This window comes from Antedon bifida, chromosome 9 (assembly GCF_963402885.1).
Source record: "Antedon bifida chromosome 9, ecAntBifi1.1, whole genome shotgun sequence".
NCBI lineage: Eukaryota > Metazoa > Echinodermata > Crinoidea > Comatulida > Antedonidae > Antedon > Antedon bifida.
Window position 1 is genome coordinate 929,320 of NC_136234.1, and position 18,555 is coordinate 947,874.

Here is an 18,555-nt window from a genome sequence, read left to right on the forward strand (position 1 = left end):
GCTCAGTTATCAAATTATGACTACACTGATCATATCGAACAATGTGATATAGATTATTAATAATAATTATTGATGAAGTAGATATTAAAAGATGCATGCTCAGTTATCAAATTCTGACTACACTGATCACATCTAACAATGTGATATATGATATTAATATTAATTATTGATGAGGTAGATATTAAAAGATGCGTGCTCAGTTATCAAATTATGACTACACTGATCATATCGAACAATGTGATATAGATTATTAAAAATAATTATTGATAAGGTATATATTAAAAAACTAAACAGATCATATCCAACAGTGTGATATAGATTATTAATATTAATTAATGATGAGGTAGATATTGAAAGATGGGTGCTCAGTTATAAATTTATGACTACACTGATCATATCCAACATTGTGATATAGGATATTATTAATAGTTATTGATAAGGTAGATATTAAAAAACTAAACAGATCATATCCAACAGTATGATAGAGATTATTAATATTAATTAATGATGATGTATCTATATTAAAAGATTTTTGCTCAGTTATCAAATTATGACTACACTGATCATATCCAACAATGTGATATAGATTATTAATAATAATTATTAATGAAATATATATTGAAAGATGGGTGCTCAGTTATAAAATTATGACTACACTGATCATATCCAACAATGTGATATAGATTATTAATAATAATTATTGATGAGGTAGATATTAAAAGATGCGTGCTCAGTTATCAAATTCTGACTACACTGATCATATCGAACAATATGATATAAGATATTAATAATAATTATTGATAAGGTAGATATTAAAAGATGTGTGCTCAGTTATCAAATTATGACTACACTGATCATATCGAACAATGTGATATAGATTATTAATATTAATTATTGATGAGGTAGATATTGAAAGAGTCGTGCTCAGTTATCAAATTATGACTACACTGATCACATCTAACAATGTGATATAGATTATTAATAATAATTATTGATGAGGTAGATATTAAAAGATGCGTGCTCAGTTATCAAATTCTGACTACACTGATCACATCTAACAATGTGATATATGATATTAATATTAATTATTGATGAGGTAGATATTAAAAGATGCGTGCTCAGTTATCAAATTATGACTACACTGATCATATCGAACAATGTGATATAGATTATTAATCATAATTATTGATAAGGTATATATTAAAAAACTAAACAGATCATATCCAACAGTGTGATATAGATTATTAATATTAATTAATGATGAGGTAGATATTAAAAGATGCGTGCTCAGTTATCAAATTCTGACTACACTGATCATATCCAACAATGTGATATAGATTATTAATATTAATTATTGATGAGGTAGATATTAAAAGATGCGTGCTCAGTTATCAAATTATGACTACACTGATCATATCGAGCAATGTGATATAGATTATCAATAATAATTATTGATGAGGTAGATATTAAAAGATGTGTGCTCAGTTATCAAATTCTGACTACACTATCATATCCAACAATGTGATATAGATTATTAATAATAATTATTGATGAGGTAGATATTAAAAGATGCGTGCTCAGTTATCAAATTCTGACTACACTGATCATATCCAACAATGTGATATAGATTATTAATAATAATTATTGATGATGAAGATATTAAAAGATGCGTGCTCAGTTATCAAATTCTGACTACACTGATCATATCGAACAATGTGATATAGATTATTAATAATAATTATTGATGAGGTAGATATTAAAAGATGCGTGCTCAGTTATCAAATTCTGACTACACTGATCATATCGAACAATGTGATAATAATTATTTATGAGGTAGATATTAAAAGATGCGTGCTCAGTTATCAAATTCTGACTACACTGATCATATCGAACAATGAGATATAGATTATTAATAATAATTATTGATGAGGTAGATATTAAAAGATGCGTGCTCAGTTATCAAATTCTGACTACACTGATCATATCGAACAATGTGATATAGATTATTAATAATAATTATTTATGAGGTAGATATTAAAAGATGCGTGCTCAGTTATCAAATTCTGACTACACTGATCATATCGAACAATGAGATATAGATTATTAATAATAATTATTGATGAGGTAGATATTAAAAGATGCGTGCTCAGTTATCAAATTATGACTACACTGATCATATCCAACAATATGATGTAGAGTATTAATTATTGATGATGTAGATATTATAAGATGCATGCTAAGTTATCAAATTTTGACTACACTGATCATATTTGATATTGTGATTGATGATGATATATTCATATAAAGAGTTTGTTCTTCTGTACAATACTCACAGTATTTTTTAATCCATCCACATGAAGAAGAGACACAAGAAGAGTTGTTTGAAATTGTGAAGCCTCACAACCTTACTAATTGTGATGACATTTAATATAATATTACAGCCATACACAAACAGTAAGGTAGTTAGGGTCACTACAATCTATTAAAATAATTAACATTAATTAACTGGAAACATTGTTAATTATCAGTTTGAGTTTGACTTTTGTCTCTTTTGTTGTAGAATTGAATCTCTCTTTATCCATTGTTTTCAACCTGAAAATAAACAGGCCTAATACCTTGCCATTAGCAATGAAATCAACTTACACACTAATATTTTATATAGATAGGCTGTCTATGACCCCCAGCCTACCCCTAGCTAGGCCTATGCCTCTCTATACCATTCTGCTGGCTAGCTAGCAAGGCCCTAGGCCTAGTCCTATAATTATTAGCACAGGTCTCATATAGATAGGCCTAGAGTGTTTAGACTGAGCCTGGTTATATGCCTATTTATTTAACTAGGCCTAGGCCTAGGCAGGCATAATCAGCCTAAACTAAGGCCTAATAAACTAGTCTAGGCCTAGGCCCTAAAAACTAGAATACATAGAGCTAGCTAGTTAGGCTAGCCTAGCTACTTATTAGCTAGTAAGTAGGCCTAGCTAGCTAGCCTACCAGTTCCCTAGTAGGGCCTAACCAGGTGGGCCTACCCTAGCTAGGCCTAGTAGTAGGCCTAGTAGTAGTACTACCCTGTAGTAGCCTACTAGGCTAGTACTACTACTAGGCCTACCTAGCTAGACTAGCCCTAGTAGTAGGCCTAGGCTATATGCCTAGTAGTACTAGGCCTACCTAGGCTACTAGCTAGAGTAGAGAGATGCTAGCCTACCTAGGCCTAGGCCTAGCTACTCTAGGCTAGGCCTACTATAGGCCTAGCTAGGCCTAACTAATCTGCCCTTTTTGGAGGCTAAAATATTGTCTAAAATAAGCTATGACCTACAAACATAGCTTAACTATCTGTTAAGGGTGACACTTATGATGGGTAATCATTAAAATATGCTTCTAAATCTACCTTTTTGGCTTGCAATCTTAATATCCGGCCTAGGCTAGGCCTGCACGGATCAGGTAGCGAAACGAACGAAGTGAGAGCAGAGGAGGAGGAGGCCTAGCTAGGGCCTAGGTTTCAGGCAGAAAAGAACATCTCGTGTTTGTGAAATTATATATCTATTTATAGTTATTTTAAAATATATCCCTAACATTTCAAAAATTATATATATTACTGATAATTAATTATAAGAATGATACTCTACCTAATGATATAATCAATTAAATGTGTTTTTCGTACGAAATTAATTATATACGAGGATGGCATAAGTGATAGTTCTCTGTTATCAAAAAACAACTACATAATATACCTGAACTGAAAAACAAAAATATAAATCCGCGCGCAATGCATTTTGGGATTTATAGCGGGCCGCTATAATTATTAGAATCGACTTATTTTTCACATTTTAACCGTTTAAAGACGAAAAAAAGTTATCGCAATAGGACCATATAGTATTATTTTTACATTAAATATAGTTTGTGATCTTAAATTAGATCTAAAAAACGTAGGGAAGATGCAATTAGTTTACACTGGGTTTCAACTATATTTCTCTATTTTCATATTTAATTTGTAAATCTAGCACTTGCCTAACATCACATCACTAATTAGCACAAAGTATATATACTGTCGACTGTCACGTGTAGTCCAAGAGCATTAGTTCATAAGTATAGGCAGACCCGGAAGTTTCTGGTAACAAGCTAATTTTTTCATTATATTAACAATCCGCTTGGACTAGTTTAACTACAAAGTTAGTCGGTGGTTGTAGAAAGAAGACACGGTAATTCTAGTTATACTATTGAAAAAGAAGAAGGAAACAAAATGGCTGATGATAACTGTAGCGGAGGAGATCCAACTACCTCAGAGATGTTTAAAGGTACGTTCACTATCATAATGATTAGATTGGATAAGATATGCAGGGAGTTGTACAACTCCCTGAGATAAGTAAGCCTATGTTTAGATGAATATAATACGCCTAATTGGATATCATAAAAAAAAAGTCATTACAATAATGATGGGCCTAATATTATTGTCTGTTTTATGGAATGCCATATTGACACCATAATGGAGGATAATTTAATAATGCTGATTAGATGATACAGAAAGTAGGTACAGAAATTTAAAAACGGAAATGGTAAAAATTGTCCAGAGAACTAACTCACAAAATATGCATTGTATTGAAAAATATGGTAGAAATTCGACAAAAATTATCGTACCATTAGCAATGACCTTTGTTGTCGTGGCAACCCGACAAGACATTTGCCCAGAGGTGGATATCGTAAATTTGACCCTGCTGAAAAAAAATGGAATCTATGTTATGAATTATTATATATAGAACTAACTGGGATGATGCAAGATATTGATAACGTATTTACTCAAATTATAAATATAGTAAAAATATTCTCGATCTCTACTCACACATTGAGTGATACTCCAGTTGGAGTTTATCAATTATTCAATCAAGATCAAGATCAAGATCATTATAAAATAACCGTTCATTTATTGTTATTCCAAGTCACAAAGTTCAAAGTGACAATAACTAACTAACGCTATTTAGTGTGTACATTAATATTTGTATGTTTTTTTTTAGAATTTGATACAGGGTCATTATGGACATTAATAACCTTAACATTAATGTCATTTATAACTATGTTCCTGTACTTGGAGTCCAGTATGTATATTAATCAAAATATAGCAAGTAGTCGACGCAGAGTTCGTCTACTTTGTATTCTGGGAATTTATCCTGTAAGTTTTACATTAATAATAATAATTAGTAAATTAAAATTTGTTTTCAAAAGGCAAACATATTAGTCTGCCAGTACACCGTTTAGTAAATATAATGTATTTTAAATCATACCTATACCATTGTATTGTTTAGGTATCACCAATAGGCCTACTCACTTTATCTAAATAATTATCTTTGATATAATTAGTGTTCGACTTTCGAATCCAATAATTACCAAAATCTCGGTGTAATTAAGTATGCATTCTCTATAAGGCATCCCCATGACTAAATGTTAGACAAGAAATTTGAAACATAAATACTAACATGGCCAATTAACTTTGTTTAGGTTTTATCCGGTACCTCACTAATTGCTCTGTACGTTCCAGCGGCTCATTTGCTGTGCAGTTTTACAGGCTCTATGTAAGTACGCACTCATTTTAAACGTCTCTTTCCCTCACAAAAGTACGGGGCGCCGTTCGGGACTTTAAAACTGAAGAGTTTACACAGACTATAATGTCACTTTTGCTTACTGTTATTTTCCTTTGCATAGTTTCTTTTCAGTGGCGATGTTCCAATTTCTAATGTTGGTTTTCGACTTTTACGGCGGAAAGATGTACGCAATAGAGGTTTTAAAAGATCAAAAGCTACCGCTAGCAAGTCCCCCTCTCACGTGTTGCTGCCCCTGCCTACCAAAGATGGATGTCAACGAGTGAGTATAGATTATAAATGTTTATAAATTATTCAGTTAATCAATATCGGGTTTAGATAGTTATTAATGAATCGATCAGTCTCGTGGTTTTAAAGACAATAACTGGACAAATTTCGCCTATGCAAAGTTCACAATTTAAGTCGATGGCGTTAACTCGAAATTATTCACTCCTTACTCGAAGAAGGCAGCAACGGCGTTCCATATTACACTAGTACTCGAAAGTTTTGAAAATGAGTACTAATTACTGTATTCCTATTTGTATGTTCATTTTCTAGAAAGAACCTACGATGGGTAAAGCGGTTGGTGTTACAAGTTGCATTTGTACGACCTATCGCGCTGTTTGTTGCGTCCGTCTTGTGGGCGAATGGGTCTTACAGACCAAAGGTAGGGTGTATCATCTTCTTGGATAAAAAAAAAATATATGAAGATAATTTATCTACATTACATACATACTGTTCTCTCTAAAACTAAATACAAATACCGAATGCACTTCTAACTTTATAAACTATATGCCTATTCAGTTTTGAGAATTGTTTTATTGATAATTATTCTAACATTAATTTTATTTCAGTTGGCGTTTGACGAGGCGTTTCTGTACATTCAACTCATCTCCTTCTCTTCTACGTTCATCGCTATATACGGCATCGTCATGATCTTCAGGGCGTCACGGGAACCTCTGAAGGATTTCAGAATCACTCCCAAGTTTCTAGCCATCCAGATTGCCTTGATCTTGACAAATGGGCAGACGATCTTCTTGGCGCTCTTGGTTCTCATTGACGTCATTCCGTGTACACCACCGTTCAAGTCACAGACAAGAGCAAATTGTAAGTTTATCCGATTAATCATGAACAACTATAATGACGAGCTTTCGTTTCTAAATTGTATACGAAATATACTGTAATTTATAGGACGTGACCGTTTTACCGTCTTCTTTGTACCGTCATCCCGAAACTACCGTACTGTCCGAACCATGCCAAAACGAACGGAAGCTATGCTATTATCGACAAACCCGATTGCCAACGACGACTGTCGATAACGATGACTGTCGAGACAGGAGAACGACTGACAAACCATACAACCATCTAACTGTTAATTTTTTTATTTACACAGACGTAAATGACATGCTAATTATCACGGAGATGTTCTTTTTATTCATCATGGCCCGAGTGTATTTCCGAACGCGAATCGGGAATGAAGAAAGCCTTCAACAAGTGAAAAACAACATGTTGAACGCACAGAAACACTTTCCAGACTCTTGTCCAAACTGTGGCTTCCAGAATGATAAAACCGATGACGTCAACGATATAAAGATCATCAGTCATATTAACGGGCAGCAGACAGACGAGGCAACCTCACCAGAAGATAAGGAGACCAGCAAGGCATGTTTATGATCCTTAACGGCGGGGAAACTGTACATGTTTAAAAATAAGCAGCTACATATAGCTTGCTATAATATTACCAATGTACCGCGTCTTAAAGTAGCCCACTAAGACGAAAATGTTTAAATAAACAAATACTGTAGGCTAATGTTTTTGTGTCGGGCGCAGCTGTATATAGTTAGCTTAAGCGACGTTAACTGGCCTAACTAAACCATTCAAGAGATGTTTATGATCCTTAAAGGTGAAACTGTAAAATAGTTTACAAATATCTAGAGCAGCTCGGCTACGTTATAGCTTCCTATGAATTAAGTTTTTGTCGGGCGCAGCTACTACATTTTAGTTAAAGTAGCCTAACTGGCCTGAATTCGGCACCTGCTTTCATTCCGATCTCTTTGTTTACTTTCAGTATCTGAGGCTTAACTTATTTCTCTATGGTCGGAGTCGAGTAAGTTTTGTATTTTTGAGAATGTAAATACACATTCTTCTGATAAAACAAACTTGATCAGTGCATGCAGGAAAACATTTGATTCAAAATTAGTAATATATTGACAGGGTTACTCACCTAACGTTCCTCGCTTTGTATTTGTAAGTTAAGCGTTTTAGAATAGCATCATAGAGGTAAATGATGACGTAGGTACCCATAATTCCTCAAATATTTAACAAATCTAAAACGGAGGATACTATCCCATGGAGACTAAGCTTACGGCTAAATGAAAAGGACTAGCGCGCTAGCCTACATGTCACAACGCACATTCTGTATCATGATAGAAATATCAACTATGCAAAAACGTGTTTCCACTTTATCATGTCATTACCATCTATTACCACTACAAATGGTGCTTTTTCTATTGAATAGTTGCTGAATTAATTCCGTACCCGAACGCACAGTTACTTTTACGACTTTTTGAGTATGCAATTAAAATTACTTTAATAATGACTTAATCATGTACAGTATTTAATTTATTTGTTACGGTATTAAAAAAAACAACTTATAATACAGTTAATTTTATTTAAGTAACTGATAATATATTTAAGTAACTGCTAATATATTAATAGCATACTGATTTTATTTTATGCAATTTTGATAATGACGTCACATATACAGTAATACGTTTTGGTAATTTCGAATGCAGTATACTAGGGTTTTTTACTGCCAATTATATAGCCCTACTGATTTTAATATGCTAATTAGATTATTACATGTGTTTCGCAGTTTGGTATTAACATACTTTTAGAAAAAATGGAATAATATGTTATATGTTACCTGTAATTGAGAGCCTAATGTTAATTTTAAGTTTTGTTTTGTTGCAGCAACATCTTTGTTTAAAGTTTAGAATTAAAATTAGTTTTGAGTTTCTATATATTTTAATAAATTCCGTCCATAAAGCACACTTCTATTTCGTAGTCAGTCGAAATAAAATGATTATTGCGCATTAGCTAACATAAACTCAACAGTGAGGCACCAAATAGAAATGAGGAACTTGGGGAGTTGCGAAAAAATCTACAACGCCACCAACGTACGATTTGTGAGATATAAAGTGTGTATGGCACGCCGATAACCAATCAATTATGAAACGCACGAAATGCATAAATACCTTTAAAAAACACACTGATACGCAGTATAAGATGAACATGATACAAATATATTATATTTTACTTGATGGCAGTAACATTAAGTATCAACATAGAATTCTAAATTCTATAATCAATTATTACATCAACAAAAATATGCAAATTACAAACACTGAATTGAAGAAAAACACTAATATATTACAATTTTATAATATTTACATTATATTAATAATTTTAAAATACTGAGAGAAGTTAAGCAGTAATTATGCAATTAGTTTACACTAAGTTTCAACTAATTTCTCTATTTTTAATATTTAAGTAATTGGTAAAAAATCTAGCACTTGCCTAACGTCACTAATTAGCACAAAGTATATATAAATTTCATATAAAATTAAGTAACTAACATACTAGCAGTCTGGTATCTAACATCTTTGTTAAAGCACCATTTTTATAAGCATCATGATTCATTACTTAAATTAATAATTTAATAATTTTTAATTACTAATAAAAAGGGTAAAAATCTGTTAATAGCTCTCAATTTAAGAACTGTAACTTTATTATTAGTAAAGGTCAACTTTCTAAAAATGTACTTAGTTGGCATGGAAAATTGCAACTTAAGAGAAAAAATATGTCCTATTAAAAATGGTGCTGAAAATTGAATTATTATGTCAATGTATTTCATTCTTGATCTCCAGCTGTAGAAATTACTATACCGCCCTCTGGTGTCAACACTATTTGGAAGTATAAAAACTACACCTACTACAAAGTAAAGTACAAGTGAGAGACATTCACTTTGTTCATATCAATTGAGTACTGTATGATCTATTTGAACATACCAACATCAAAGGGTAATCATTTTGGCGCTAGTCTGTGGTCCAATTTTACAGCTAAGTTTTTTATACAGTAATATATGTATCTACAATGAACACAGAATAATTGCGTACAGAGACCTGCTTCTGTTTATACACCCACTGCTTTTTTATATTGTCCTTTTCTTGTATCACCACTGTGTACATTTTTTCTGGTGTAACATCGAGTGGCACTCAACACAGCAACGGCAAACCAAATGCTAAATGCAACCCATGATGCAATCTAAGTAGATAAACAAATATTACTATAATAAATAGGTACTAATGCATCAACAAATTAACCAAACTGATGTCTCAAGAGTTTCATCAAGCTTAACTGTTGCTATGTTTTATAGTGTAATAATGACGTGGTTATGACGTCTAATTATTTGGAAAAATTGAAGATATATTTTAATGTTAAGTATTTACAAACAAATATTATTACTATGATGTTTTTTTTTATAGTATACTGAAAAAAATGCTGTGGCTGGTCTCAATGGACAAATAAATAAGCAAAAACCTAAATCAAAACGATAAAGTAAAACAGCCAGAAAGAACTATTCCTTTCCTTTCTTTTTATAATGTAATGGTTGGTCACATGACACAGACCTTGTGTGATTTACTGGCATAGATAGTGAAGACATGTTTATGTTAAGTAGGTGCTCACATAATAAGCAGGCATATCTGTTTATTGTTTTTACTGTACCTGTGCATCGTTCAGAATATCGTAAAAGCGTTTCAGTCCTGGGTTTTTAAAAATATCCCCAAATGTCTGATACTCTCTACAACTGTAAGGGAAAAAAATCAGAAAAAAATTCATACAATTTTGTTTATACTTCAAAGACATTTATAAAAATATGCAAATATAATAAAAGTTGAATAATGAAAACAGTTTAAAGACAGTTTAACTATATTATATAGTCAAGGAAATTGCCTTGCTATAGTTTTTGCTACTATGTGGGCCTGTTTCTGCTGCATAAAAAGAATCGGATAAAATCTGTGTGAATAAACAGGACAAATTTGTGGTAACCGGTTAAAAGGCAGCGCAAAATATCGCTGGGCAATTTTTAGCTGCAACACGAAATAACGGTTATTTGATTGACAGCTGCTGACTCCGAGTCAACTACACGGCGGGACCAATTGCATTTTGGGTAATTCTAACGATTTTTGTCAACAACCACTCATTGATTTAACCGGTTATTTCGGAGCACAAATTGAGCAGAAATGCGGTCCATTTTATAATAAACAGTTAATTTGTGTTATGCATCAGAAACAGACCCAGTGTAATCTTATGGTAATGAGTATAAAGGTCATTAAATATTATTTGGCACAGTGTAGTTATAATGGTATTATCAAATTACAATACAGATCTGTTTGTTTAACAATTAGTCATGTAAATATGAATCATAGAATTGTCTATTTAATTTATGTTTTAGAATTACATGAGGTATGTAAAGAAAAAAATGGTCATTAATCTAACAGTATATTATTAAATACAGATTGTCACTTGCCAATTCTCTCTATGTCACATAGGTATCACATGTGACACTAGTATCATATATGTGAAACTGTAAACTGTTACACTTTTGCCATTCGCATTTACATTACAATTTGATTTGAATGATCCAGGTATGAGCTGGACTAGGTCTAGGTATGAGTTGGGCTAGATTTCAACGGCTAGCTTAGTAAACTAAGTACTGTACTAAAAAATGAAATGAGGATGTAGAAAGGCTGCTGATGACTTACTGAGGAAGACTAATTGGCGACACTCCATGTATTTCATCGCACAAACTCTTCAATCCCATTGTTATCAATATTGAAACAATGAACAGTAAAACACTTAAAATGCCATAGGCAAAAATACTTGCTATTTTAAGGAATTGTCTGTAAAATGAATAAAGATAACATTACACTTGAAAGAAAGAGTACCGTCAGAAAAGAATAATTGTCAACTGATTCACAAAAACATAATTAGTAAATCAATTGAAAATAATCATCATAGCTATCAAACAATCAATCTAAACTCTGTCTACTACACTATCAAACTAGTTTGACAAAAAAAAGTGTGATGTGCCCGCCAAATGGTAGTGATATGACCATATATGGCAGTGATATGCCCAAATATGATAGTAGTGATATGACATTATCATGTCCATATATTGGCACATTGCATTTTTTTTGTCACATAAAGTTTGATAGCGCTGTATAACTTTGTTGTCAGCAATAGAGGATTTAAATGACATTTCATTTCCTGAGTCAAGTCATGTACAGTGCAAAACAAGGTTAGGCATAGAAACAAAAACAAATTTAATTATCTTTGAATTAATTCATTCACTCTATATAATCATTTCATTTTTAAAACTTGATATACAAAATATATAATTTAGTCACAGTTTTTATTTGTCTGATAATAAACATTTTTTGTCCCAGTATATACTGAACCATCATTTTTAACTGTGGTATCGTATGATTGATAGTTACAATGTTAATAGATGTATTAATTACATTGATGTAATGTACACATTAATGTGCAAGATTTCTAGAAAAAAAAAACTTATTATTGCATAAACCGGTTTAAAAGAGAAAATAGAATGTAGTTAGTGAAGTTAGGAAAGTGAAAGGAATAATTGAATAAAACTATTCAGCAATGTATCAGAAATAAGGTATTATAGAAAACTCCACACAATATGGTTTTGTTAAGGATGCTACTATTACTCATTTCCTATAGGACATCAAAACCAAGACCTGGCAATAAAAAGAGAAACAGTTCAAAAATAAAAGTTGGCAACCAAACAATAAGAGGAAAATTGTTAAACAATTATAGCGTAGTGATGACACATAATGAACCCAATGCCGGAGAGGATGAGATTATTCACAACAAGAAGATTTAACAGACATTTATTATTAAACAAAAATAATGATACATACGAGCCCTCTCGTCCACGTATTAATTTGTACAGCCAGTAGGCTATACAGAAAGCAGCGTAGAAAAATGAGGCGATATGAACACTGACTGGAAAACGACATTTATTGGAGTGAAAGATGGCGGCATTCTTTGACATGACCTGGATATCAGCAAACAATAGACACGATCCGTCATAGTCATGCTGAAAGAAAAAGATTTATTATTAAAATATTATTTATCTCAATGGCTTATATGATATGCACAGCAGGAAGTCTCATAATTATGTCACAAACTGATACTGATATCTTATACATGTACTTTATTATTAATTAATTAGTAATGCCGCCCTAGCTAGTATAGACAAGTGTTTATTTTGGCAAAAATTCCAGTTGTCTCAGAGCTAAATTTGATTTGGTAAATCTTGCTGGCCTTACTAACTAGGCTAGCACTAGATAAAGCATTAGATAGGTAGGACTGTTTTAATAATTATTACATAATGATATTAAAGATAGACATAATTTGTTAGGCTAGGCCTAGACTATATAAAGTCAGTCATACTCTCTAGTATACTAACGAAACGGTCTCATCTCTTCTTACTCGCATTCATCGAAAGACTCAAAACCACACCACCTCGATCCTGTACTGATTTGTACCTGCCGCTGCCATCCCTCGTATTTATACAAATGTACCCTGCTAAATCCAAATAACTTACCCTTGACATCGCAAGAAACGTCAAAGTAGCGACATTTCCTCCACAGGCCAGGGTAAGGAGGATAATTTCAACAATTGAGTACCGGGATTCCACAGCATTCGCCGCCATTCTGTTGTTATTGACCTTCTGATTAAAAATAAGGTGATGATGGAATGTACTTATTCAGAGTCAATTCATGCGTGAAAGATGAATCACCAGATCCCACACACACCAACGACACAAAAAGCACAAGCCTGTTTTGTTTTGAGATTCTTTTGTGGTTAGTGGAGTAGTAGGCCTAGTCCTACCAGTACTGTATGATGAATGTTGTAAAACGACTTTTTGATCACCTCATACATATACATAGGAAATAAACCATTTCCAGTTTGGACTTTGCTCATAGAAAATGATAACATCTCTTGTCTAAACAAAGGGAAGCGGAAGTGTTTCTCTGTGATCACTCAAGCGCAACGAGTCAGTTGTGTGGTTTTGGTACCTTTTTACCTTTGTAAATGTTAACATTCGGAATCCAAAGAAAGGGGTTGGTCGTATACCACCAGAGGAAGTTGTATATTTCCCCTCGCTCGTTTCACTAAAGCGCTCCTTAGGGGTGTCCCAACAGTGGGGTTCTCACCATGTAAAAAATGGGAAGCTACGGAGCTTTTCAGAAATTTGATTATTAAGCTGTCATTATTATTTAAAGATAATTGTTCCCATTTTTAGTATGCCACTTTAATGTCACATAATACTTAGTTACTCACTTTGACCAAAAACTGGATCGAAAAAAATAAAGGTTTCTTTTGTCTTTTTATAAGTGAAATGATTTTGTTTTTACAGAAGTGAAAAACTTTATTAAAACTGCAAAATGACCTACGGTATTTAAAGTCTGATTTTATTAATCTTTATTTTTCATGTTTTTGGGAACAATACATCTTTCAATTTCTTTTCAATAACAGAATACTGTATATTTTTATTATCATTCTTCGATTTTGTTTAGACATTCTCTCAAGAAATAATCACTGCCCGTCCTCCGTACACAGAATGAAAGAGAAAAAAAAATACGATGGCAAACCAATAGAGAGCACTTGTTTGCACTGATCAAGTAATTCAATTCATACTACAGGTACTAATAAAACAAACTACTTGTTTTTATAACAAATTCACAAAAAGTTATTTATTCGATACTGTCAGCATGATGTACAGCACAATGATTATGTAGCTTACAGATAATTACAAGTTATAAAAGTCTCAAGAACAGAAAAGCACAAATTCTGAATATCCCATCGCTAGCATAACATTAGTAAATCCTTAGAGAGAGAACACTTTTGTACTCCTTTTTCAGACACCATTCAATGTCTCTAAACTCCAGAGTCTGCTAGGCGATATAGAAGTGGTATACTGGAAGGATAAAAGTAGCCAATAGAAGCTTAGGAATACTCGATCTGTTTTTATCAACTCCTCCCTCCCAAATTTTAAAAAAACATAATACTGTAAGTACATTAAAAACACCAGAAAATTTAAAACAATTGAACTTAGCGACTTTCTATATTTACAGCAGTGCCATTTGTATGGTTGTTAGTGGATACCATGGCTAGCATTCATAATCGTTGTAAGCCAATGGTATTCAACGACTGGTTCAACGCCGCACTGGCGGTCTATCGTAAGCCGGTCTTTCATAAGCAGTTCGTTCATAGCTCCGATCATAGCCTCGTTCGTATGTGGACGGTGCTGCTCTATCGTAACGTGAAGAACTAAAAAGGAAAACAAATTATGTATTAAAAATAGTTGTTTTTTGCAAAAATGTTTCGAAGCCTAACTATACACCTGCAAATTTATACTTACGATACTTGTGGTGCGGCATAGTCACGAGCATATTCTCGTTGGTATTCTCTGGGATAATAGTCTCTACCTCTTGGTGGAGGTGGCGGCGATCTAAAAAATGACATTTTTGGTTTAATATTATTCGATGATAGCAATACAGGAAGTGTCTTTTAACCAACAATCCCAAGCATCAAGTTATCAGATTTTGAAGGGCTTAAAGATAAATTTTGACCTGGGCCACCATAGAAAATTGGAAGCTGTGTTAAACTGAGGGATAGCTTTTAAACAAGGAAACAATAATGATAATCTAGGAAGAAACGTACACTCTATTTTGTGTTGTGAAAAATGATCAACAAGAAATGAAAGTAATAGTGTCATAAATGAAGCTTAGTATGTTTGTTGCCATTAAGATAAACTTAATGTGTAATGGTCTTAAGTAATAGTACATTCAAATTGATGTTTTAATCAATTTACTAGTGATGAAGTCTACCTGAAATGAAAAGTTATGGGTTAACTTGTCCTACAAGAAAATAAACATTTACCCATTGTTGCCACACGTGAACAGACTGCCTGGTTTAAGCTGTTCGCTACTCAATTTGAGTGAAGTCTAACCTAGCGATACGATCTTATGAAGACTTAACTTCCAATGTGACATGTACTTAAGTGCGTGTAGAATTCTGATCTCATGCGATTAAAGACTACATACCACGCATTGATATTTTTGCTTCCAAATTGAGGTAGCATGATAATTTGTGATGCGAGAAGATATAAATTGCATAAATGATGTGGTTTACTACAGGTGTCATTTAAACTCTGAATTAATTAAGTTGCTTCTGCATAATGATTTTGCTCATTTATATGCATGCCACATGCGAGGTTGAAAAAATGTGTTAACATGGAATTTAGAAAATTTTGGGTTTTTACAGTTGGAATTTGAAGCGTCACACTAGCTATTACGGTACTGCGTTTTGTTAACTGTAGAGTGTATTGCGTAATGTATTAACGGTAGAGTGTATTGCGTAATGTATTAACGGTAGAGTGTATTGCGTAATGTATTAACGGTAGAGTGTATTGCGTAATGTATTTGCGGTAGAGAATATTGCGTAATGTATTAACGGTAGAGGATATTGCGTAATGCATTAACGATAAGGAATATTGCGTAATGTATTGACGCTAGAGAATATTGCGTAATGTATTGACGCTAGAGAATATTGCGGAAAGTAGTAGAATACATTGCAGTATGTGCTAACAGTGCATTATGGCTTCAATATTATTACAGGATATTTTTACAATTTGCTTACTATGAACATTCAACATCGAAGATTAAAATATTTAATTTGTAATGCACTAGATCGCTATCTGCTTCAAGAAAATGTGCTTTTTGCTGCTGCTGGTATTAGCGGCTCTGATAACCTTTTAATATGTTCAGTGCGGATCTGAATAATGCTAAAATTGCTGGGCCGAGCGTAATTTGATCTAATTGCGCATGTGTACACTTGCGTTTTACATTTTGACTACTTTTTTGTCCAATCTTAAATTTACTGGAAGTTTGATAACCTTCTTGTAAACTGACTTACAATTACACAGAATTAAATTGCAATAAATTTTCAGCTCTCAACTATACTCAACAATATGCTGTTGCAACAATGTGTGCTGTAAAATCATGCTATGACCATGATATTGAATTACGTTAGAGCTGCATACTTTACTTCTTCTTTCGCTGAAATAGAAGGCCGATGTTAAACAAAAACAAATTAGACTTCGCTGCGTTTTCCACTATGCAACACAGGTACTTACTAGCGAATTATTACGCTACTACATCAAATTCCTCACAATCTACATTGGCAGCAAGCGAATTATTGCGCTACTACATCAAATTCCTCACAATCTACATTGGCAGCAAGCGAATTTAATCAATATACAACCCACACACTTTTATTACGCCAAAAAAAAAAATGTTTACAAAATAAAACTTTTTACTGAGACAAACGATGAGTTTCTGTAATTTCAACGAAGAAAATACGATGAATTGACGTGCTGTAAACATAAAGGTGTTTATTTTATCTGCGATGCGATTGTTGTACCTGCTTCGATGTTGAACTGAAATAAAAATCTTAGATTAGAGAATTTAGGGAGGGCTATGAAAGTGGGTTACAATATTACTCGCTATACCAATTCAATTTACGTGGATTACAATATTACTCGCTATACCAATGCAATTTATGTTAACGCTCGTGTTAACCCTTTCATTGAATAGCAATTTATCATTATTGACACTTCGCTACAATTGACCGCTTTCTTCAAACAGGCCATAGAGACCAACAGCTTATATCTAGCTTATAATACCTTCGTCTCGGCGGCGATCGACTGCGATAACTTGGTGGTCCTCGCGAATCGAAGTTTGAATATGAATCTCCATAGCGAGATCTTCCTCCACCTTCATCGTAATTGCGGCGATAATTTCCTCCACCATAGTCACCACCATAGGATGGCCTTCCTCTTCCTCCGCCACGACCATCCCGATCTCTTCCACGTCCTCCAAACCCGCCGCGTCCTCCCCTTCCTCCGCCGCCTCGTCCACCTCGACTGCGTCCTCTTGACCGCTCTACTTTAATACGCGTTCCGAGAACTAAATTGCCGTCTAAATTTCGTAACGCTTCATCAGCATCTCTCGAGTCCTCAAACTCTATGAATGCAAAACCTGGAGGATTGCGTGCAAGCCAAATGTCTCGCAAGTGTCCATATTTGCCAAATTCACGCTCTACGTCAGATTTTGTGGCGCTAGGGTTTAGGTCCCCGATGTACAGTCTGGCTTCTGAAGGCATCGTTTTATCTAAAAAAGAGAATAATTAATAAACATATCAATGAAATGATGATATCTAATCTAATAAAAGAATCACTGGAATGGATACTTTTTATTTAATAATTATAGTTCACGAAGTAGAGTAATACTGTATTGTGTTTCATTATATGGCCGGGGCCACTCTCACCTCGCTGTCTAGTCTCCTACACTAGTACGAGCTAGCCTATATCTACTACTCTGTATCCTCCTGGGGCTAGACCCGGCCTACCTAGCTAGCCTAGCACAACACAAAAGTCCCAGAACAGTAGTTAGAATAACACATGAAAATTCATCTCATTGTTATTTATTTTAAAAATAATATATCGAATTTGTTATCTTAAAAGGATAATATTTAAAATGTACTATAATCTACATGTATCCACAATATTATAAAAGCGAAATTTAGAATCAAAATAGCACCTACTACTGTTACAACGCTGGGCGTGCTTTTTCACAGAATAAAGAAAGAACGCCAATTATTCATCACGTGACAAAATTGGGCATCATTAGTTGTGTACATTTTTTCCAAGTAGATTACTTACAATTTAAATAAAATGTTATTATTGAAAAAAATATATCAAAATAATAATAGTTAAGAATTTTTATTTATGTAATTGTATAAATTCTCGATTTATTTTATTCTATTTTCT

The 18,555-nt window shown here is 33.3% G+C and overlaps 4 protein-coding genes across 5 annotated transcripts in view; 1 reads left to right on the forward strand and 3 right to left on the reverse strand.

Moving 5' to 3' along the window:
- LOC144852099 (transmembrane protein 179B-like) overlaps positions 1-18,555 on the reverse strand; it is a 58,887-nt gene that overhangs the window by 30,829 nt on the left and 9,503 nt on the right. The window lies entirely within an intron of this gene.
- LOC144852313 (organic solute transporter subunit alpha-like) lies at positions 4,235-7,238 on the forward strand. The gene is made up of 7 exons (XM_078710093.1): positions 4,235-4,289; positions 5,004-5,158; positions 5,485-5,558; positions 5,689-5,847; positions 6,123-6,231; positions 6,419-6,671; positions 6,958-7,238. The coding sequence occupies exons 1-7, from the start codon at positions 4,235-4,237 to the stop codon at positions 7,236-7,238; spliced, it is 1,086 nt and encodes a 361-aa protein (XP_078566219.1).
- On the reverse strand, positions 8,879-13,683 carry LOC144851803 (uncharacterized). The gene is made up of 5 exons (XM_078709424.1): positions 13,264-13,683; positions 12,575-12,753; positions 11,393-11,530; positions 10,353-10,434; positions 8,879-9,890 (listed from the first exon to the last, which is right to left on the reverse strand). The coding sequence occupies exons 1-5, from the start codon at positions 13,369-13,371 to the stop codon at positions 9,759-9,761; spliced, it is 639 nt and encodes a 212-aa protein (XP_078565550.1). The 5' UTR covers positions 13,372-13,683; the 3' UTR covers positions 8,879-9,758.
- Positions 14,588-18,419, reverse strand: LOC144852850 (uncharacterized). 2 transcript variants are annotated; one of them, XM_078710872.1, is made up of 4 exons: positions 18,330-18,419; positions 17,410-17,896; positions 15,085-15,174; positions 14,588-14,993 (listed from the first exon to the last, which is right to left on the reverse strand). In XM_078710872.1, the coding sequence occupies exons 2-4, from the start codon at positions 17,886-17,888 to the stop codon at positions 14,879-14,881; spliced, it is 684 nt and encodes a 227-aa protein (XP_078566998.1). In that variant the 5' UTR covers positions 17,889-17,896; positions 18,330-18,419; the 3' UTR covers positions 14,588-14,878. The 2 variants fall into 2 exon arrangements, with proteins under 2 accessions (XP_078566998.1, XP_078566997.1); XM_078710871.1 differs by having other exon boundaries at positions 18,333-18,414.